Source organism: Petromyzon marinus, unplaced genomic scaffold (assembly GCF_048934315.1).
Source record: "Petromyzon marinus isolate PM22_M1 ecotype Great Lakes invasive population unplaced genomic scaffold, UKy_Petmar_22M1.pri1.0 PM_Scaffold_275, whole genome shotgun sequence".
NCBI classification, from domain to species: domain Eukaryota; kingdom Metazoa; phylum Chordata; class Hyperoartia; order Petromyzontiformes; family Petromyzontidae; genus Petromyzon; species Petromyzon marinus.
In genome coordinates, this window is record NW_027423252.1 from 5001 (window position 1) to 27500 (window position 22500).

General features: G+C 49.7%; 1 protein-coding gene across 1 annotated transcript in view; it reads right to left on the reverse strand.

The window, feature by feature from the left end:
* LOC116938452 (cysteine-rich secretory protein 2-like) overlaps positions 1–22500 on the reverse strand; it is a 34064-nt gene that overhangs the window by 1999 nt on the left and 9565 nt on the right. The window contains exons 3-4 of the mRNA XM_076064015.1: positions 20077–20167; positions 2074–2222 (exon numbers count right to left, since the gene is read on the reverse strand). Coding sequence (XP_075920130.1) covers positions 2074–2222; positions 20077–20167 — 240 coding nt within the window. The remainder of the gene's footprint in view (positions 1–2073; positions 2223–20076; positions 20168–22500) is intronic.

The following is a 22500-nucleotide window of genomic DNA, read 5'->3' on the forward strand; positions in this document are numbered from 1 at the left end:
GTCTGTGAGTGAGTGTGTGAGTGAGTGAGTGAATGGGTGAGTGAGTGAATGGGTGAGTGTGTGAATGGGTGTGTGAATGGGTGAGTGAATGGGTGAGTGAATGGGTGAGTGTCTGAGTGAGTGAGTGAGTGTGTGAGTGAGTGAGTGTGTGAGTGAGTGTGTGTGTGAGTGTCTGAGTGTTTGAGTGAGTGTGTGAGTTAATGTGTGAGTGAGTGTGTGAGTGAGTGGGTGAGTGAGTGAATGGGTGAGTGAGTGAATGGGTGAGTGTGTGAATGGGTGTGTGAATGGGTGAGTGAATGGGTGAGTGAATGGGTGAGTGTGTGAGTGAGTGTGTGAGTGAGTGGGTGTGTGAGTGTGTGAGTGAGTGTGTGAGTGAGTGAGTGTCTGAGTGTGTGAGTGAATGAATGAGTGTGTGAGTGAGTGTGTGTGAGTGAGTGTGTGTGAGTGAGTGTGTAAGTGTGTGTAAGTGTGTAAGTGTGTGTAAGTGTGTGAGTGAGTGTGTAAGTGTGTGAGTGTAAGTGAGTGAGTGAGTGTGATTGTGTGTGAGTGTGAATGAGTGTGAGTGTGTGAGTGTGAATGAGTGAGTGTGTGTGTAACTGTGTGTGAATGTGTGAGTGTTTGAATGAGTGAGTGTGTGTGTGTGTAAGTGTGTGTGTGAGTGTGTCTGTGTGTGTGAGTGTGTGTGTGTGAGTGTGAGAGTGTGTCTGTGTGTGTGAGTGTGTGTAAGTGTGTCTGTGTGTGAGTGTGTGTGTGTGAGTGTGTGAGTGCGTAAGTGAGTGAGTGTGTGAATGAGTGTGTGTGTGTGAGTGTGTGAGTGTGAATGAGTGTGTAAGTGTGTAAGTGAGTGAGTGTGTGAATGAGTGTGTGTGAGTGTGTGAGTGAGTGTGTAAGTGTGTAAGTGAGTGAGTGTGAGTGTGTGAGTGTGTGTGAGTGTGAATGAGTGTGAGTGTGTGAGTGTGAATGAGTGTGTAAGTGTGTAAGTGTCTGTGTGAGTGTGTGTAAGTGTGTGAGTGTGTAAGTGTCTGTGTGAGTGTGTGTAAGTGTGTGAGTGTAAGTGTGTAAGTGTGTCTGTGTGTGTGAGTGTGTGAGTGTGTGTAAGTGAGTGAGTGTGAGTGTGTGAGTGTGTGTAAGTGAGTGTGTGTGAGTGTGTAAGTGAGTGAGTGTGAGTGTGTAAGTGAGTGAGTTAGTGAGTGTGTGAGTGTGTGTAAGTGAGTGTGTGTGTAAGTGAGTGAGTGTGAGTGTGTAAGTGAGTGAGTGTGTGAGTGTGAGTGTGTAAGTGAGTGAGTTAGTGAGTGTGTGAGTGTGTGTAAGTGAGTGTGTGTGTAAGTGAGTGAGTGTGAGTGTAAGTGTGTAAGTGTGTGAGTGTGTGTGTGTAAGTGTGTAAGTGAGTGAGTGTAAGTGTGTAAGTGAGTGAGTGTGAGTCTCCCCCTCTACCCCACCTGTGTCTGTGTGTGTGTGAATGAGTGAGTGTGTGTGTAAGTGTGTGTGTGAGTGTGTCTGTGTGAGTGTCTGTGAGTGTGTGAGTGTGTGTAAGTGAGTGTGTGTGTGTGAGTGTCTGTTTGAGTGTGTGTAAGTGTGTGAGTGTGAGTGTCAGTGTGTAAGTGAGTGAGTGTGAGTCTCCCCCTCTACCCCACCTGTGTCTGTGAGTGTGAGTGTGTAAGTGAGTGAGTGTGTGAGTGTGTAAGTGTGAGTGTGTAAGTGTGTCTGTGTGTGAGTGTGAGTGTGTAAGTGAGTGAGTGTGTGTAAGTGTGTGAGTGTGAGTGTGTAAGTGTCTGAGTGAGTGTGAATGAGTGTGTAAGTGTGTAAGTGAGTGAGTGTGAAAGTGTGTGTGTGTAAGTGTGTAAGTGTGTGAGTGTGAGTGTAAGTGTGTAAGTGAGTGAGTGTGAGTGTGTAAGTGTGTAAGTGAGTGAGTGTGTGTGTAAGTGTGTGAGTGTGTGTAAGTGTGTGAGTGTGTCTGAGTGTGTGTAAGTGTGTGAGTGTGTGTAAGTGTGTGAGTGTGTCTGAGTGTGTGTAAGTGTGTGAGTGTGAGTGTAAGTGTGTCTGTGTGTGTGTGAGTCTCCCCCTCTACCCCACCTGTGTGTAGTGTCCCACGGCTCCCGGTGTTCGTGCTCCCTTCCCGTAGTCGAAGCCCGGGCTGTCGACCTCGTTGAACCAGTCGCGGATGGCGTGCTCCCACGTGAAGGGCGCTGACGACAGGAAGAGATTCTCCCCGCAGCCAAACGCTGCTCTCTCGCACAGACAGAGACACACAGGGACACGTGGAGACACAGGGAGACACAGGGAGACACACACAGAGACACACGGAGACACGTGGAGACACAGGGAGACACAGGGAGACACACAGAGACACATGGAGACACGTGGAGACACATGGAGACACAGAGACACACACAGAGACACAGAGACACACACAGAGAGACACACACAGAGACACGTGGAGACACATGGAGACACAGAGACACACACAGAAACACAGAGACACACACAGAGAGACACACACAGAGACACGTGGAGACACATGGAGACACAGAGACACACACAGAGACACAGAAACACACACAGAGAGACACACACAGAGACACGTGGAGACACATGGAGACACAGGGAGACACACAGAGACACAGAGGCACACACAGAGAGACACACACAGAGGCACACACAGAGAGACACACACAGAGACACACAGGGAGACACGTGGGGACACATGGAGACACAGGGAGACACACACAGAGACACATGGAGACACACACAGAGAAACACACACAGAGACACGTGGAGACACATTGAGACACAGGGAGACACACAGAGACACAGAGAGACACACACACAGAGGCACACACAGAGAGACACACACAGATACACACAGAGACACGTGGAGACACAGGGAGACACAGGGAGACACACAGAGACACGTGGAGACACAGGGAGACACACACAGAGAAACAGAGAGACACAGAGACACGTGGAGACACAGGGAGACACAGGGAGACACACACAGAGACACGTGGAGACACACACGGAGACACACACAGAGACACAGAGAGACACAGAGACACGTGGAGACACAGAGACACACAGAGACACACACAGAGACACAAACAGAGACACACACAGAGACACACGGAGACACACACAGAGAGACAGAGACACACAGATAGACACAGAGAGAGACACACAGAGACACACACAGAGACACGTGGAGACACACACGGAGACACACACAGAGACACAGAGAGACACAGAGACACGTGGAGACACAGGGAGACACAGGGAGACACACACATAGACACGTGGAGACACACAGGGAGACACACACAGAGACACAGAGAGACACAGAGACACGTGGAGACACAGAGACACACAGAGACACACACAGAGACACAAACAGAGACACACACAGAGACACACGGAGACACACACAGAGACACAGAGACACACAGATAGACACAGAGAGAGACACGCAGAGACACACACACAGGCACACAGAGACACACAGAGACACACACAGACACACAGAGACACACACAGACACACAGAGACACACAGAAACACAGAGACACATGGAGACACAGGGAGACACACACCGAGACACGGAGAGACACAGAGACACACACAGAGACACATGGAGACACACAGAGAGACACACAGAGAGACACACACAGAGAGACACACACAGAGACACGTGGAGACACACAGAGAGACACACAGAGAGACACACAGAGAGACACACAGAGAGACACACACAGAGACACGTGGAGACACTGAGACACACACAGGCAGACACATGGAGACACACAGAGAGACACACGGAGACACATGGAGACACAGAGACACAGAGAGACACAGAGAGACACAGAGACACACATAGAGACACAGAGAGAGACACACAGAGACACACAGAGACACAGAGAGACACAGAGACACAAACAGAGACACATGGAGACACTGAGACACAGGGAGACACACACAGAGACACACACAGAGACACACAGAGACACATGGAGAGAGACACAGAGAGAGGCACACAGAGAGACACACAGAGACACACACAGGAAGACACACAGAGACACACACAGAGACACACACAGAGACACACACAGAGACACACACAGATACACAGAGACACGTGGAGACACTGAGACACAGGGAGACACAGAGACACACACAGAAACACAGAGACACACAGAGACACACACAGAGACACATTCAGACACGGATTCACAGGGAGACACACACAGAGACACACAGAGAGACACAGACACACAGAGACACACACAGAGACACAGAGAGAGACACACAGAGACACACACAGAGACACACAGAGACACACACAGAGACACATGGAGACACACACAGAGACACACAGAGACACAGAGAGACACAGAGACACACAGAGAGACACAGACACACACAGAGACAGAAAGAGACACACAGAGAGAGACACATAGAGAAACATGGAGACACTGAGACACACATACAGGGAGACACACACAGGGAGACACATCGAGACACACACAGAGACACTGAGAGACACTGAGACACTGAGACACTGAGAGACACTGAGACACAGAGACACTGAGACACTGAGAGACACTGAGAGACACTGAGACACTGAGAGACACTGAGAGACACTGAGACACTGAGACACTGAGAGACACTGAGACACTGAGACACTGAGAGACACTGAGAGACACTGAGACACTGAGAGACACTGAGAGACACTGAGAGACAGAGTGAAAGTGGACACTGAGAGACACTGAGAGACACTGAGACACTGAGAGACACAGAGACACTGAGACACAGAGACACTGAGACACTGAGACACTGAGAGACACTGAGACACAGAGACACTAAGACACTGAGACACACAGAGACACTGAGACAGAGACACTGAGAGACACTGAGACACTGAGAGACACTGAGACACAGAGACACTGAGACAGAGACACTGAGAGACACTGAGACACACAGAGACACTGAGACACAGAGACACAGAGACACTGAGACACACAGAGACACTGAGACACACAGAGACACTGAGACAGAGACACTGAGACACACAGAGACACAGAGAAACAGAGACACTGAGACACAGAGACACAGAGACACTGAGACACAGAGACACTGAGACACTGAGAGACACTGAGACACTGAGAGACACTGAGACACAGAGACACAGAGACACTGAGACACTGAGAGACACAGAGACACAGAGACACAGAGACACAGAGACACTGAGACAGAGACACTGAGACTCTGAGACACAGAGACACTAAGACACAGAGACACTGAGACACTGAGAGACACTGAGACACAGAGACACTGAGACACTGAGACACTGAGACACTGAGACAGAGACACTGAGACACTGAGACACAGAGACACTAAGACACAGAGACACTGAGACACTGAGAGACACTGAGACACTGAGACACACTGAGACACAGAGACACAGAGACACTGAGACACAGAGACACAGAGACACAGAGACACTGAGACACAGAGACACTGAGACACAGAGACACTGAGACACTGAGATACACTGAGACACTGAGACACTGAGACACAGAGACACTGAGACACAGAGACACAGAGACACTGAGACACAGAGACACAGAGACACTGAGACACTAAGACACTGAGACACTGAGACACAGAGACACAGAGACACTAAGACACTAAGACACAGAGACACTGAGACACAGAGACACTGAGACACACAGAGACACTGAGACACACAGAGACACTGAGACAGAGACACTGAGACACACAGAGACACAGAGAAACAGAGACACTGAGACACAGAGACACAGAGACACTGAGACACAGAGACACTGAGACACTGAGAGACACTGAGACACTGAGAGACACTGAGACACAGAGACACAGAGACACTGAGACACTGAGAGACACAGAGACACAGAGACACAGAGACACTGAGACACTGAGACAGAGACACTGAGACACTGAGACACAGAGACACTAAGACACAGAGACACTGAGACACTGAGAGACACTGAGACACAGAGACACTGAGACACTGAGACACTGAGACACTGAGACAGAGACACTGAGACTCTGAGACACAGAGACACTAAGACACAGAGACACTGAGACACTGAGAGACACTGAGACACAGAGACACTGAGACACTGAGACACTGAGACACTGAGACAGAGACACTGAGACACTGAGACACAGAGACACTAAGACACAGAGACACTGAGACACTGAGAGACACTGAGACACTGAGACACACTGAGACACAGAGACACAGAGACACTGAGACACAGAGACACAGAGACACAGAGACACTGAGACACAGAGACACTGAGACACAGAGACACTGAGACACTGAGATACACTGAGACACTGAGACACTGAGACACAGAGACACTGAGACACAGAGACACAGAGACACTGAGACACAGAGACACAGAGACACTGAGACACTAAGACACTGAGACACTGAGACACAGAGACACAGAGACACACAGAGACACTGAGACACACAGAGACACTGAGACAGAGACACTGAGACACAGAGACACAGAGACACTGAGACACAGAGACACAGAGACACTGAGACACTAAGACACTGAGACACTGAGACACAGAGACACAGAGACACTAAGACACTAAGACACAGAGACACTGAGACACAGAGACACTGAGACACACAGAGACACTGAGACACACAGAGACACTGAGACAGAGACACTGAGACACACAGAGACACAGAGAAACAGAGACACTGAGACACAGAGACACAGAGACACTGAGACACAGAGACACTGAGACACTGAGAGACACTGAGACACTGAGAGACACAGAGACACAGAGACACAGAGACACTGAGACACTGAGACAGAGACACTGAGACACTGAGACACAGAGACACTAAGACACAGAGACACTGAGACACTGAGAGACACTGAGACACAGAGACACTGAGACACTGAGACACTGAGACACTGAGACAGAGACACTGAGACACTGAGACACAGAGACACTAAGACACAGAGACACTGAGACACTGAGAGACACTGAGACACTGAGACACTGAGACACACTGAGACACAGAGACACAGAGACACTGAGACACAGAGACACAGAGACACAGAGACACAGAGACACAGAGACACAGAGACACTGAGACACAGAGACACTGAGACACTGAGAGACACTGAGACACTGAGACACAGAGACACAGACACACAGACACACTGAGACACTGAGACACTGAGACACGGAGACACTGAGACACACAGAGACACTGAGACACTGAGACACAGACACACAGACACACAGAGACACAGAGACACAGAGACACTGAGACACTGAGACACTGAGACACAGACAAACAGACACACAGAGACACAGAGACACTGAGACTCTGAGACACTGAGACACAGAGACACTGAGACACAGAGACACTGAGACACTGAGAGACACTGAGACACACAGAGACACTAAGACACTGAGACACAGAGACACAGAGACACTGAGACACTGAGACACTGAGACACACAGAGACACAGAGACACTGAGACACAGAGACACTGAGAGACACTGAGAGACAGTGAGACACTGAGACAGAGACACTGAGACACTGAGACACAGAGACACAGAGACACTGAGACAGAGACACTAAGACACTGAGACACTGAGACACAGAGACACTGAGAGACACTGAGAGACACTGAGACACACAGAGACACTGAGACACACAGAGACACTGAGACACAGAGACACTGAGACACAGAGACACTGAGACACACAGAGACACTGAGAGACACAGAGACACTGAGACACAGAGACACTGAGAGACACTGAGAGACACTGAGACACACAGAGACACTGAGACACACAGAGACACTGAGACACAGAGACACTGAGACACAGAGACACTGAGACACTGAGAGACACTGAGACACACAGAGACACTAAGACACTGAGACACAGAGACACAGAGACACTGAGACACAGAGACACAGAGACACTAAGACACTGAGACACAGAGACACTGAGACACTGAGACACACTGAGACACTGAGACACTGAGAGACACTGATACAGACACTGAGACACTGAGACACACAGAGACACTGAGAGACACAGAGACACTGAGACACAGAGTGAAAGTGGACACTGAGAGACACTGAGACACACAGAGACACACAGAGACACTGAGACACTGAGACACTGAGACAATGAGACACACAGAGACACTGAGACAGAGACACAGAGACACTGAGACACAGAGACAGACACTGAGACACACTGAGACACAGAGAGACACTGAGACACTGAGAGACACTAAGACACTGAGACACAGAGACACTGAGACACTGAGACACTGAGACACAGAGACACTGAGACACACAGAGACACAGAGACACTGAGACACTAAGACACAGAGACAGTGAGACACTGAGACAGAGACACTGAGACACAGAGACACTGAGACACTGAGACACTGAGACACAGAGACACTGAGACACACAGAGACACTGAGACACGGAGACACTGAGACACAGAGAGACACTAAGACACAGAGACACTGAGACACTGAGAGACACAGAGACACAGAGACACACAGAGACACTGAGACACAGAGACACTAAGACACAGAGACACACAGAGACACTGAGAGACACTGAGACACAGAGAGACACTGACACACGGAGACACTGAGACACAGAGAGACACTAAGACACAGAGACACTGAGACACTGAGAGACACTGAGACACTGAGACACACAGAGACACAGAGAGACACTGAGACACGGAGACACACAGAGACACAGAGAGACACTGAGACACGGAGACACTGAGACACAGAGAGACACTAAGACACAGAGACACTGAGACACACAGAGACACTGAGACATAGAGACACTGAGACACGGAGACACTGAGACACAGAGAGACACTAAGACACAGAGACACTGAGACACACAGAGAGACACTAAGACACAGAGACACTGAGACACTGAGAGACACTGAGAGACACTGAGACACTGAGACACTGAGACACAGAGACACTGAGACACTGAGACACAGAGACACTGAGACACTGAGAGACACTGAGACACAGAGACACTGAGACACAGAGACACTGAGACACTGAGACACTGAGACACAGAGACACTGAGACACTGAGACACTGAGACACTGAGACACTGAGACACTGAGACACTGAGACACTGAGACACTGAGACACAGAGACACTGAGACACAGAGACACTGAGACACTGAGAGACACTGAGAGACACTGAGACACTGAGACACTGAGACACAGAGACACTGAGACACTGAGACACTGAGACACTGAGACACAGAGACACTGAGACACAGAGACACTGAGAGACACTGAGACACTGAGAGACACTGAGACACTGAGACACTGAGACACTGAGACACAGAGACACTGAGACACAGAGACACTGAGAGACACTGAGACACAGAGACACTGAGACACTGAGACACTGAGACACTGAGACAGAGACACTGAGACACACTGAGACACTGAGACACTGAGAGACACTGAGACACTGACACACTGAGACACTGAGACAGAGAGACAGTGAGACACTGAGACACTGAGAGACACTGAGAGACAGAGACACTGAGACACTGAGAGACACTGAGACACAGAGACACTGAGAGACACTGAGACAGAGACACTGAGACACTGAGACACTGAGAGACACTGAGACACTGAGACACTGAGAGACACTGAGACACAGAGACACTGAGACACTGAGACAGAGACACTGAGACACAGAGACACTTAGACACAGAGACACTGAGACACTGAGACACTGAGAGACACTGAGACACAGAGACACTGAGAGACACTGAGACACTGAGTGAAAGTGGACACTGAGAGACACTGAGACACTGAGACAGAGACACTGAGACACTGAGACACTGAGAGACTGAGAGACACTGAGACACGGAGTATGGTACACACTGAGACACACTGAGAGACACTGAGACAGAGACACTGAGACAGAGACACTGAGACTCTGAGACACAGAGACACCGAGACACTGAGACACAGAGACACCGAGACACTGAGACACTGAGACAGAGAGACACAGAGACACTGAGACACAGAGACACCGAGACACTGAGACACACAGAGACACACAGAGACACTGAGACACTGAGACACTGAGACAATGAGACACACAGAGACACTGAGACAGAGACACAGAGACACTGAGACACAGAGACAGACACTGAGACACACTGAGACACAGAGAGACACTGAGACACTGAGAGACACTAAGACACTGAGACACAGAGACACTGAGACACTGAGACACTGAGACACAGAGACACTGAGACACACAGAGACACAGAGACACTGAGACACTAAGACACAGAGACAGTGAGACACTGAGACAGAGACACTGAGACACAGAGACACTGAGACACTGAGACACTGAGACACTGAGACACAGAGACACTGAGACACTGAGACACACAGAGACACAGAGACACTGAGACACTAAGACACAGAGACAGTGAGACACTGAGACAGAGACACTGAGACACAGAGACACTGAGACACTGAGACACTGAGACACAGAGACACTGAGACACTGAGACACAGAGACACTGAGACACACAGAGACACTGAGACACGGAGACACTGAGACACAGAGAGACACTAAGACACAGAGACACTGAGACACTGAGAGACACAGAGACACAGAGACACACAGAGACACTGAGACACAGAGACACTAAGACACAGAGACACACAGAGACACTGAGAGACACTGAGACACAGAGAGACACTGAGACACGGAGACACTGAGACACAGAGAGACACTAAGACACAGAGACACTGAGACACTGAGAGACACTGAGACACTGAGACACACAGAGACACAGAGAGACACTGAGACACGGAGACACACAGAGACACAGAGAGACACTGAGACACGGAGACACTGAGACACAGAGAGACACTAAGACACAGAGACACTGAGACACACAGAGACACTGAGACATAGAGACACTGAGACACGGAGACACTGAGACACAGAGAGACACTAAGACACAGAGACACTGAGACACACAGAGAGACACTAAGACACAGAGACACAGAGACACTGAGACACTGAGACACAGAGACACTGAGACACTGAGAGACACTGAGAGACACTGAGACACTGAGACACTGAAACACAGAGACACTGAGACACTGAGACACTGAGACACTGAGACACTGAGACACAGAGACACTGAGAGACACTGAGACACTGAGACACTGAGACACTGAGACACTGAGACACAGAGACACTGAGACACAGAGACACTGAGAGACACTGAGACACAGAGACACTGAGACACTGAGACACTGAGACACTGAGACAGAGACACTGAGACACACTGAGACACTGAGACACAGAGACACACAGAGACACTGAGAGACACTGAGACACTGACACACTGAGACACTGAGACAGAGAGACAGTGAGACACTGAGACACTGAGAGACACTGAGAGACAGAGACACTGAGACACTGAGAGACACTGAGACACAGAGACACTGAGAGACACTGAGACAGAGACACTGAGACACTGAGACACTGAGACACTGAGAGACACTGAGACACTGAGACACTGAGAGACACTGAGACACAGAGACACTGAGACACTGAGACAGAGACACTGAGACACAGAGACACTGAGACACAGAGACACTGAGACACTGAGACACTGAGAGACACTGAGACACAGAGACACTGAGAGACACTGAGACACTGAGTGAAAGTGGACACTGAGAGACACTGAGACACTGAGACAGAGACACTGAGACACTGAGACACTGAGAGACTGAGAGACACTGAGACACGGAGTATGGTACACACTGAGACACACTGAGAGACACTGAGACAGAGACACTGAGACAGAGACACTGAGACTCTGAGACACAGAGACACCGAGACACTGAGACACAGAGACACCGAGACACTGAGACACTGAGACAGAGAGACACAGAGACACTATAGACACAGAGACACCGAGACACTGAGACACTGAGACAGAGAGACACAAAGACACTGAGACACAGAGACACCGAGACACTGAGACACTGAGACACTGAGACACACAGAGACAGAGACACTGAGACACTGAGACACTGAGAGACACTGAGACACACAGAGACAGAGACACAGAGACACTGAGACACTGAGACACTGAGACACTGAGACACACAGAGACACTGAGACACACAGAGACAGAGACACAGAGACACTGAGACACTGAGACACTGAGACACTGAGACAGACACTGAGACACACTGAGACACAGAGAGACACTGAGACACTGAGACAGAGACACAGAGACACTGAGACACTGAGACACTGAGAGACACTGAGACACTGAGAGACACTGAGACACTAAGACACTAAGACACTAAGACACAGAGACACTGAGACACTGAGAGACACTGAGACACTGAGACACTGAGAGACACTGAGACACAGAGACACTGAGACACTGAGACACTGAGAGACACTGAGACACAGAGACACTGAGAGACACTGAGACACAGAGACACTGAGAGACACTGAGACACACAGAGACACACAGAGACACTAAGACACTGAGACACTGAGACAATGAGACAGAGACACTGAGACAGAGACACTGAGACACAGAGACACAGAGACACTGAGACAGAGACACTAAGACACAGAGACACTGAGAGACACTGAGACACAGAGACACTGAGACACAGAGACACTGAGACACAGAGACACAGAGACACAGAGACACTGAGACACTGAGACACTGAGACACAGAGACACTGAGACACAGAGACACTGAGACACAGAGACACTGAGAGACACTGAGACACACAGAGACACTGAGAGACACTGAAAGACACTGAGACACAGAGACACACAGAGACACTGAGAGACACTGAGACACACAGAGACACTGAGAGACACTGAGAGACACTGAGACACAGAGACACACAGAGACACTGAGAGACACTGAGACACTGAGAGACACTGAGACACTGAGACACTGAGAGACACTGAGAGACACTGAGACACTGAGACACACAGAGACACTGAGACACTGAGACACACAGAGACACACAGAGACACTAAGACACTGAGACACACAGAGACACAGAGACACTGAGAGACACTGAGACACTGAGAGACACTGAGACACTGAGACACACAGAGACACTGAGACACTGAGACACACAGAGACACACAGAGACACTAAGACACTGAGACACACAGAGATACAGAGACACTGAGAGACACTGAGACACTGAGAGACACTGAGACACTGAGACACACAGAGACACTGAGACACTGAGACACACAGAGACACTGAGACACTGAGACACACAGAGACACACAGAGACACTAAGACACTGAGACACACAGAGACACAGAGACACTGAGAGACACTGAGACACTGAGAGACACTGAGACACTGAGACACACAGAGACACACAGAGACACTAAGACACTGAGACACACAGAGATACAGAGACACTGAGAGACACTGAGACACTGAGAGACACTGAGACACTGAGACACTGAGACACTGAGACACAGAGACACTGAGACACAGAGACACTGAGAGACACTGAGACACAGAGACACTGAGACACTGAGACACTGAGACAGAGACACTGAGACACACTGAGACACTGAGACACTGAGAGACACTGAGACACTGACACACTGAGACACTGAGACAGAGAGACAGTGAGACACTGAGACACTGAGAGACACTGAGAGACAGAGACACTGAGACACTGAGAGACACTGAGACACTGAGACACTGAGAGACACTGAGACACAGAGACACTGAGACACTGAGACAGAGACACTGAGACACAGAGACACTGAGACACTGAGACACTGAGAGACACTGAGACACAGAGACACTGAGAGACACTGAGACACTGAGTGAAAGTGGACACTGAGAGACACAGAGACACTGAGACAGAGACACTGAGACACTGAGACACTAAGAGACTGAGAGACACTGAGACACGGAGTATGGTACACACTGAGACACACTGAGAGACACTGAGACAGAGACACTGAGACACTGAGACACTGAGACACTGAGACACAGAGACACTGAGACACTGAGACACACAGAGACACAGAGACACTGAGACACTAAGACACAGAGACAGTGAGACACTGAGACAGAGACACTGAGACACAGAGACACTGAGACACTGAGACACTGAGACACAGAGACACTGAGACACTGAGACACAGAGACACTGAGACACACAGAGACACTGAGACACGGAGACACTGAGACACAGAGAGACACTAAGACACAGAGACACTGAGACACTGAGAGACACAGAGACACAGAGACACACAGAGACACTGAGACACAGAGACACTAAGACACAGAGACACACAGAGACACTGAGAGACACTGAGACACAGAGAGACACTGAGACACGGAGACACTGAGACACAGAGAGACACTAAGACACAGAGACACTGAGACACTGAGAGACACTGAGACACTGAGACACACAGAGACACAGAGAGACACTGAGACACGGAGACACACAGAGACACAGAGAGACACTGAGACACGGAGACACTGAGACACAGAGAGACACTAAGACACAGAGACACTGAGACACACAGAGACACTGAGACATAGAGACACTGAGACACGGAGACACTGAGACACAGAGAGACACTAAGACACAGAGACACTGAGACACACAGAGAGACACTAAGACACAGAGACACAGAGACACTGAGACACTGAGACACAGAGACACTGAGACACTGAGAGACACTGAGAGACACTGAGACACTGAGACACTGAAACACAGAGACACTGAGACACTGAGACACTGAGACACTGAGACACTGAGACACAGAGACACTGAGAGACACTGAGACACTGAGACACTGAGACACTGAGACACTGAGACACAGAGACACTGAGACACAGAGACACTGAGAGACACTGAGACACAGAGACACTGAGACACTGAGACACTGAGACACTGAGACAGAGACACTGAGACACACTGAGACACTGAGACACAGAGACACACAGAGACACTGAGAGACACTGAGACACTGACACACTGAGACACTGAGACAGAGAGACAGTGAGACACTGAGACACTGAGAGACACTGAGAGACAGAGACACTGAGACACTGAGAGACACTGAGACACAGAGACACTGAGAGACACTGAGACAGAGACACTGAGACACTGAGACACTGAGACACTGAGAGACACTGAGACACTGAGACACTGAGAGACACTGAGACACAGAGACACTGAGACACTGAGACAGAGACACTGAGACACAGAGACACTGAGACACAGAGACACTGAGACACTGAGACACTGAGAGACACTGAGACACAGAGACACTGAGAGACACTGAGACACTGAGTGAAAGTGGACACTGAGAGACACTGAGACACTGAGACAGAGACACTGAGACACTGAGACACTGAGAGACTGAGAGACACTGAGACACGGAGTATGGTACACACTGAGACACACTGAGAGACACTGAGACAGAGACACTGAGACAGAGACACTGAGACTCTGAGACACAGAGACACCGAGACACTGAGACACAGAGACACCGAGACACTGAGACACTGAGACAGAGAGACACAGAGACACTATAGACACAGAGACACCGAGACACTGAGACACTGAGACAGAGAGACACAAAGACACTGAGACACAGAGACACCGAGACACTGAGACACTGAGACACTGAGACACACAGAGACAGAGACACTGAGACACTGAGACACTGAGAGACACTGAGACACACAGAGACAGAGACACAGAGACACTGAGACACTGAGACACTGAGACACTGAGACACACAGAGACACTGAGACACACAGAGACAGAGACACAGAGACACTGAGACACTGAGACACTGAGACACTGAGACAGACACTGAGACACACTGAGACACAGAGAGACACTGAGACACTGAGACAGAGACACAGAGACACTGAGACACTGAGACACTGAGAGACACTGAGACACTGAGAGACACTGAGACACTAAGACACTAAGACACTAAGACACAGAGACACTGAGACACTGAGAGACACTGAGACACTGAGACACTGAGAGACACTGAGACACAGAGACACTGAGACACTGAGACACTGAGAGACACTGAGACACAGAGACACTGAGAGACACTGAGACACAGAGACACTGAGAGACACTGAGACACACAGAGACACACAGAGACACTAAGACACTGAGACACTGAGACAATGAGACAGAGACACTGAGACAGAGACACTGAGACACAGAGACACAGAGACACTGAGACAGAGACACTAAGACACAGAGACACTGAGAGACACTGAGACACAGAGACACTGAGACACAGAGACACTGAGACACAGAGACACAGAGACACAGAGACACTGAGACACTGAGACACTGAGACACAGAGACACTGAGACACAGAGACACTGAGACACAGAGACACTGAGAGACACTGAGACACACAGAGACACTGAGAGACACTGAAAGACACTGAGACACAGAGACACACAGAGACACTGAGAGACACTGAGACACACAGAGACACTGAGAGACACTGAGAGACACTGAGACACAGAGACACACAGAGACACTGAGAGACACTGAGACACTGAGAGACACTGAGACACTGAGACACTGAGAGACACTGAGAGACACTGAGACACTGAGACACACAGAGACACTGAGACACTGAGACACACAGAGACACACAGAGACACTAAGACACTGAGACACACAGAGACACAGAGACACTGAGAGACACTGAGACACTGAGAGACACTGAGACACTGAGACACACAGAGACACTGAGACACTGAGACACACAGAGACACACAGAGACACTAAGACACTGAGACACACAGAGATACAGAGACACTGAGAGACACTGAGACACTGAGAGACACTGAGACACTGAGACACACAGAGACACTGAGACACTGAGACACACAGAGACACTGAGACACTGAGACACACAGAGACACACAGAGACACTAAGACACTGAGACACACAGAGACACAGAGACACTGAGAGACACTGAGACACTGAGAGACACTGAGACACTGAGACACACAGAGACACACAGAGACACTAAGACACTGAGACACACAGAGATACAGAGACACTGAGAGACACTGAGACACTGAGAGACACTGAGACACTGAGACACTGAGACACTGAGACACAGAGACACTGAGACACAGAGACACTGAGAGACACTGAGACACAGAGACACTGAGACACTGAGACACTGAGACAGAGACACTGAGACACACTGAGACACTGAGACACTGAGAGACACTGAGACACTGACACACTGAGACACTGAGACAGAGAGACAGTGAGACACTGAGACACTGAGAGACACTGAGAGACAGAGACACTGAGACACTGAGAGACACTGAGACACTGAGACACTGAGAGACACTGAGACACAGAGACACTGAGACACTGAGACAGAGACACTGAGACACAGAGACACTGAGACACTGAGACACTGAGAGACACTGAGACACAGAGACACTGAGAGACACTGAGACACTGAGTGAAAGTGGACACTGAGAGACACAGAGACACTGAGACAGAGACACTGAGACACTGAGACACTAAGAGACTGAGAGACACTGAGACACGGAGTATGGTACACACTGAGACACACTGAGAGACACTGAGACAGAGACACTGAGACAGAGACACTGAGACTCTGAGACACAGAGACACCGAGACACTGAGACACAGAGACACCGAGACACTGAGACACTGAGACAGAGAGACACAAAGACACTGAGACACAGAGACACCGAGACACTGAGACACTGAGACACTGAGACACACAGAGACACTGAGACACACAGAGACAGAGACACTGAGACACTGAGAGACACAGAGACACTGAGACACTGAGACACTGAGACACTGAGACAGACACTGAGACACACTGAGACACAGAGAGACACTGAGACACTGAGACAGAGACACAGAGACACTGAGACACTGAGACACTGAGAGACACTGAGACACTGAGAGACACTGAGACACTAAGACACTAAGACACTGAGAGACACTGAGACACAGAGACACTGAGACACTGAGACACTGAGACACTGAGAGACACTGAGACACTGAGACACTGAGAGACACTGAGACACTGAGAGACACTGAGACACAGAGACACAGAGACACTGAGACACTGAGACACTGAGAGACACTGAGACACTGAGAGACACTGAGACACAGAGACACTGAGACACAGAGACACTGAGACACAGAGACACTGAGAGACACTGAGACACACAGAGACACTGAGAGACACTGAAAGACACTGAGACACAGAGACACACAGAGACACTGAGAGACACTGAGACACACAGAGACACTGAGAGACACTGAGAGACACTGAGACACAGAGACACACAGAGACACTGAGAGACACTGAGACACTGAGAGACACTGAGACACTGAGACACTGAGAGACACTGAGAGACACTGAGACACTGAGACACACAGAGACACTGAGACACTGAGACACACAGAGACACACAGAGACACTAAGACACTGAGACACACAGAGACACAGAGACACTGAGACACACAGAGACACACAGAGACACTAAGACACAGACACACAGAGACACTAAGACACTGAGACACTGAGACACAGAGACACTGAGACACACAGAGACACACAGAGACACAGAGACACTAAGACACTGAGACACACAGAGAAACACTAAGACACAGACACACAGAGACACAGAGACACTGAGACAGACACTGAGACACACTGAGACACAGGGAGACACTGAGACACTGAGACACTGAGACACTAAGACACTGAGACACAGAGACACTGAGACACACTGAGACACAGAGAGACACTGAGACACTAAGACACTAAGACACAGAGACACTGAGACACTGAGAGACAGAGACACTGACACACAGAAACACAGAGACACAGAGACACTGAGACAGTGAGACAGAGACACAGAGACACTGAGAGACACTGAGACACAGAGACACAGAGACACAGAGAGACACTGAGACACAGAGACACAGAGACACACAGAGACACAGAGACACACAGAGACACAGAGACACTGAGACAGTGAGACAGAGACACTGAGACACAGAGACACTGAGAGACACTGAGACACTGAGACACAGAGAGACACAGAGAGACACTGAGACACTAAGACACTGACACACTGACACACAGAGACACTGAGACACTGAGACACTGAGAGACACTAAGACACTAAGACACAGAGACACTAAGACACTGAGACACAGAGAGACAGAGACACTGAGACACTGAGAGACACTAAGACACAGAGACACAGAGACACTGAGACACTGAGACACAGAGACACACAGAGACACTGAGACACACAGAGACACTGAGACACTAAGACACTGAGACACTGAGACACTGAGAGACACTGAGACACTGAGACACTGAGACACAGAGACACACAGAGACACTGAGACACACAGAGACACTGAGACACTAAGACACTGAGACACTGAGACACTGAGAGACACTGAGACACTGAGAGACACTGAGAGACACTGAGACACTGAGACACTGAGAGACACAGAGACACTGAGAGACACTGAGACACTGAGACACTGAGAGACACTGAGACACACTGAGACACAGAGTGAAAGTGGACACTGAGAGACACTGAGACACTGAGACACTAAGACACAGAGACACTGAGACACTAAGACACAGAGACACTGAGACACGGAGTGTGGTACACACTGAGAGACACTGAGACACTAAGACACTGAGACACTAAGACACAGAGACACACTGAGACACTGAGACACAGAGACACACTGAGACACAGAGACACTAAGACACTGAGAGACTCTGAGACACTGAGACACAGAGACACACTGAGACACAGAGACACTAAGACACTGAGAGACACTGAGACAGAGACACACAGAGACACTAAGACACGTTGTGTGCTACCTGAGGTCTTGCGGTTTGCCGCTGGGCTGTGATCCATGGTGCACGTGAGTGACCAGAGGTAGCTGTTGTTGCCTGCCTCGTCATTCCACTCCTGGTGAACACAGCAAGCCACTGTGAACCTCACCACTCACCCACTCACCAACTCACTCACCAACTCACCAACTCACTCACCAACTCACTCACCAACTCACTCACCCACTCACCAACTCACTCACCAACTCACTCACCAACTCACCAACTCACTCACCCACTCACTCACCCACTCACCCACTCACTCACCAACTCACCAACTCACTCACCCACTCACTCACCCACTCACCCACTCACTCACCAACTCACTCACCAACTCACCAACTCACTCACCAACTCACTCACCAACTCACTCACCCACTCACTCACCAACTCACTCACCCACTCACTCACCCACTCACCAACTCACTCACCAACTCACTCACCCACTCACCAACTCACTCACCAACTCACTCACCCACTCACTCACCAACTCACTCACCCACTCACTCACCCACTCATTCACTCACCCACTCACTCACCAACTCACTCACCCACTCACTCACCCACTCACCAACTCACTCACCCACTCACTCACCCACTCACCAACTCACCAACTCACTCACCCACTCACTCACTCACTCACCAACTCACCCACTCACTCACCCACTCACTCACCCACTCACTCACTCACCCACTCACCCACTCACTCACCCACTCACCCACTCACTCACCCACTCACTCACCAACTCACTCACCTACTCACTCACCAACTCACTCACTCACTCACCCACTCACCCACTCACTCACCCAGTCACTCACCAACTCACTCACCCACTCACTCACCCACTCACTCACTCACTCACCCACTCACCCACTCACTCACCCACTCACTCACCCACCCACTCACTCAATCACTCACCCACTCACCCACCCACTCACCCACTCACTCAATCACTCACCCACTCACCCACCCATTCACCCACTCACTCACCCATTCACTCAATCACGCACTCACCCACTCACTCACCCACTCACCTACTCACTCCCCCCTCACTCACTCACACACTCACACACTCACTCACCCACTCACTCACTCACTCACCCACTCACCCCTCACTCACACACTCACCCACTCACTGATACACTCACTCACTCACCCACTCAACCACTCAACTACTCACTCACTCACTCACCCACTCACCCACCCACTCACTCATCCACATACTCACCCAACCACTCACTCATACAATGACTCACCCACTCACTCACCCACCCACTCACCCACTCACCCAACTACTCACTCATACAATGATACACCCACCCACGTACCTACCCATGCACCCACCCTCCCACCCATTCACCACTCACCCACTCACCCACTCACTCACCCACCCACGTACTCACTCACCCACCCCTCACCCACTCACCCACTCACTCACCCACCCACTCATCCACCCATCCACTCAGCCACCACCCACTCACCCACTCACTAACCCACCCACTCACCCACCCACTCACCCACCACCCACTCACCCACTCACTAACCCACTCACTCACCCACCCACTCACTCTCCACAAAGACAAAGACCCCCTGTGTAGCCTCTAACAGACTGTAGGGGCAAGTGTCTGTGAGTAGCGAGTAGCAGCAGCAGTAGCTATGAAGGCTATCGGCACTTTGGCACACGAGGGGGTGGGTGGCCAGCACCAACACGCCCGGCCGTCTTTGTCTCTCCCCAGTGCTGCGATGTTCACTACACACCACAGCTACACCAGGGACTCAGTTGAGGCTGAGTCGACCTAGGGGAGGCCCCCAGGATCGGCTCAAATGATCGATGCAGTCACAATGGTGTGTTGGTTGTGGCGTTACAAAGTTATCGATTATTTATAATCATATATACATAGTTATCGATTATATATAGTAATATATTAAATACATAGTAATATATTATATATGTAGTAATATGTCATATACATTGAGTGAAAAAAGTATTTGATCCCCTGCTGATTTTGTACGTCTGCCCACTGACAAAGAAATGATCAGTCTATAATTTTAATGGTAGGTTTATTTGAACAGTGAGAGACAGAATAACAACAACCAAAAAATCCAGAAAAACGCATGTCAAAAATGTTATAAATTGATTTGCATTTTAATGAGGGAAATAAGTATTTGACCATACTCTTTGGTTCTATTCGGTAAAGTCACGTAGGTAAAAAAATAAAACAACAGAAATCACGACGTTTCGGCCACAACACAAGTGCCCTTGATCAGGTGAAGAGGACCGTACTGTCCAGAGGACAGCGTTCTCTGATGAAGGCCGCTTGTGTTGTGGCCGAAACGTCGTGATTTTTGTTGTTTTATTTTTTACCTACGTGGTGACTTTACCGAATAGAACCAAAGAGTATGGATCCTTG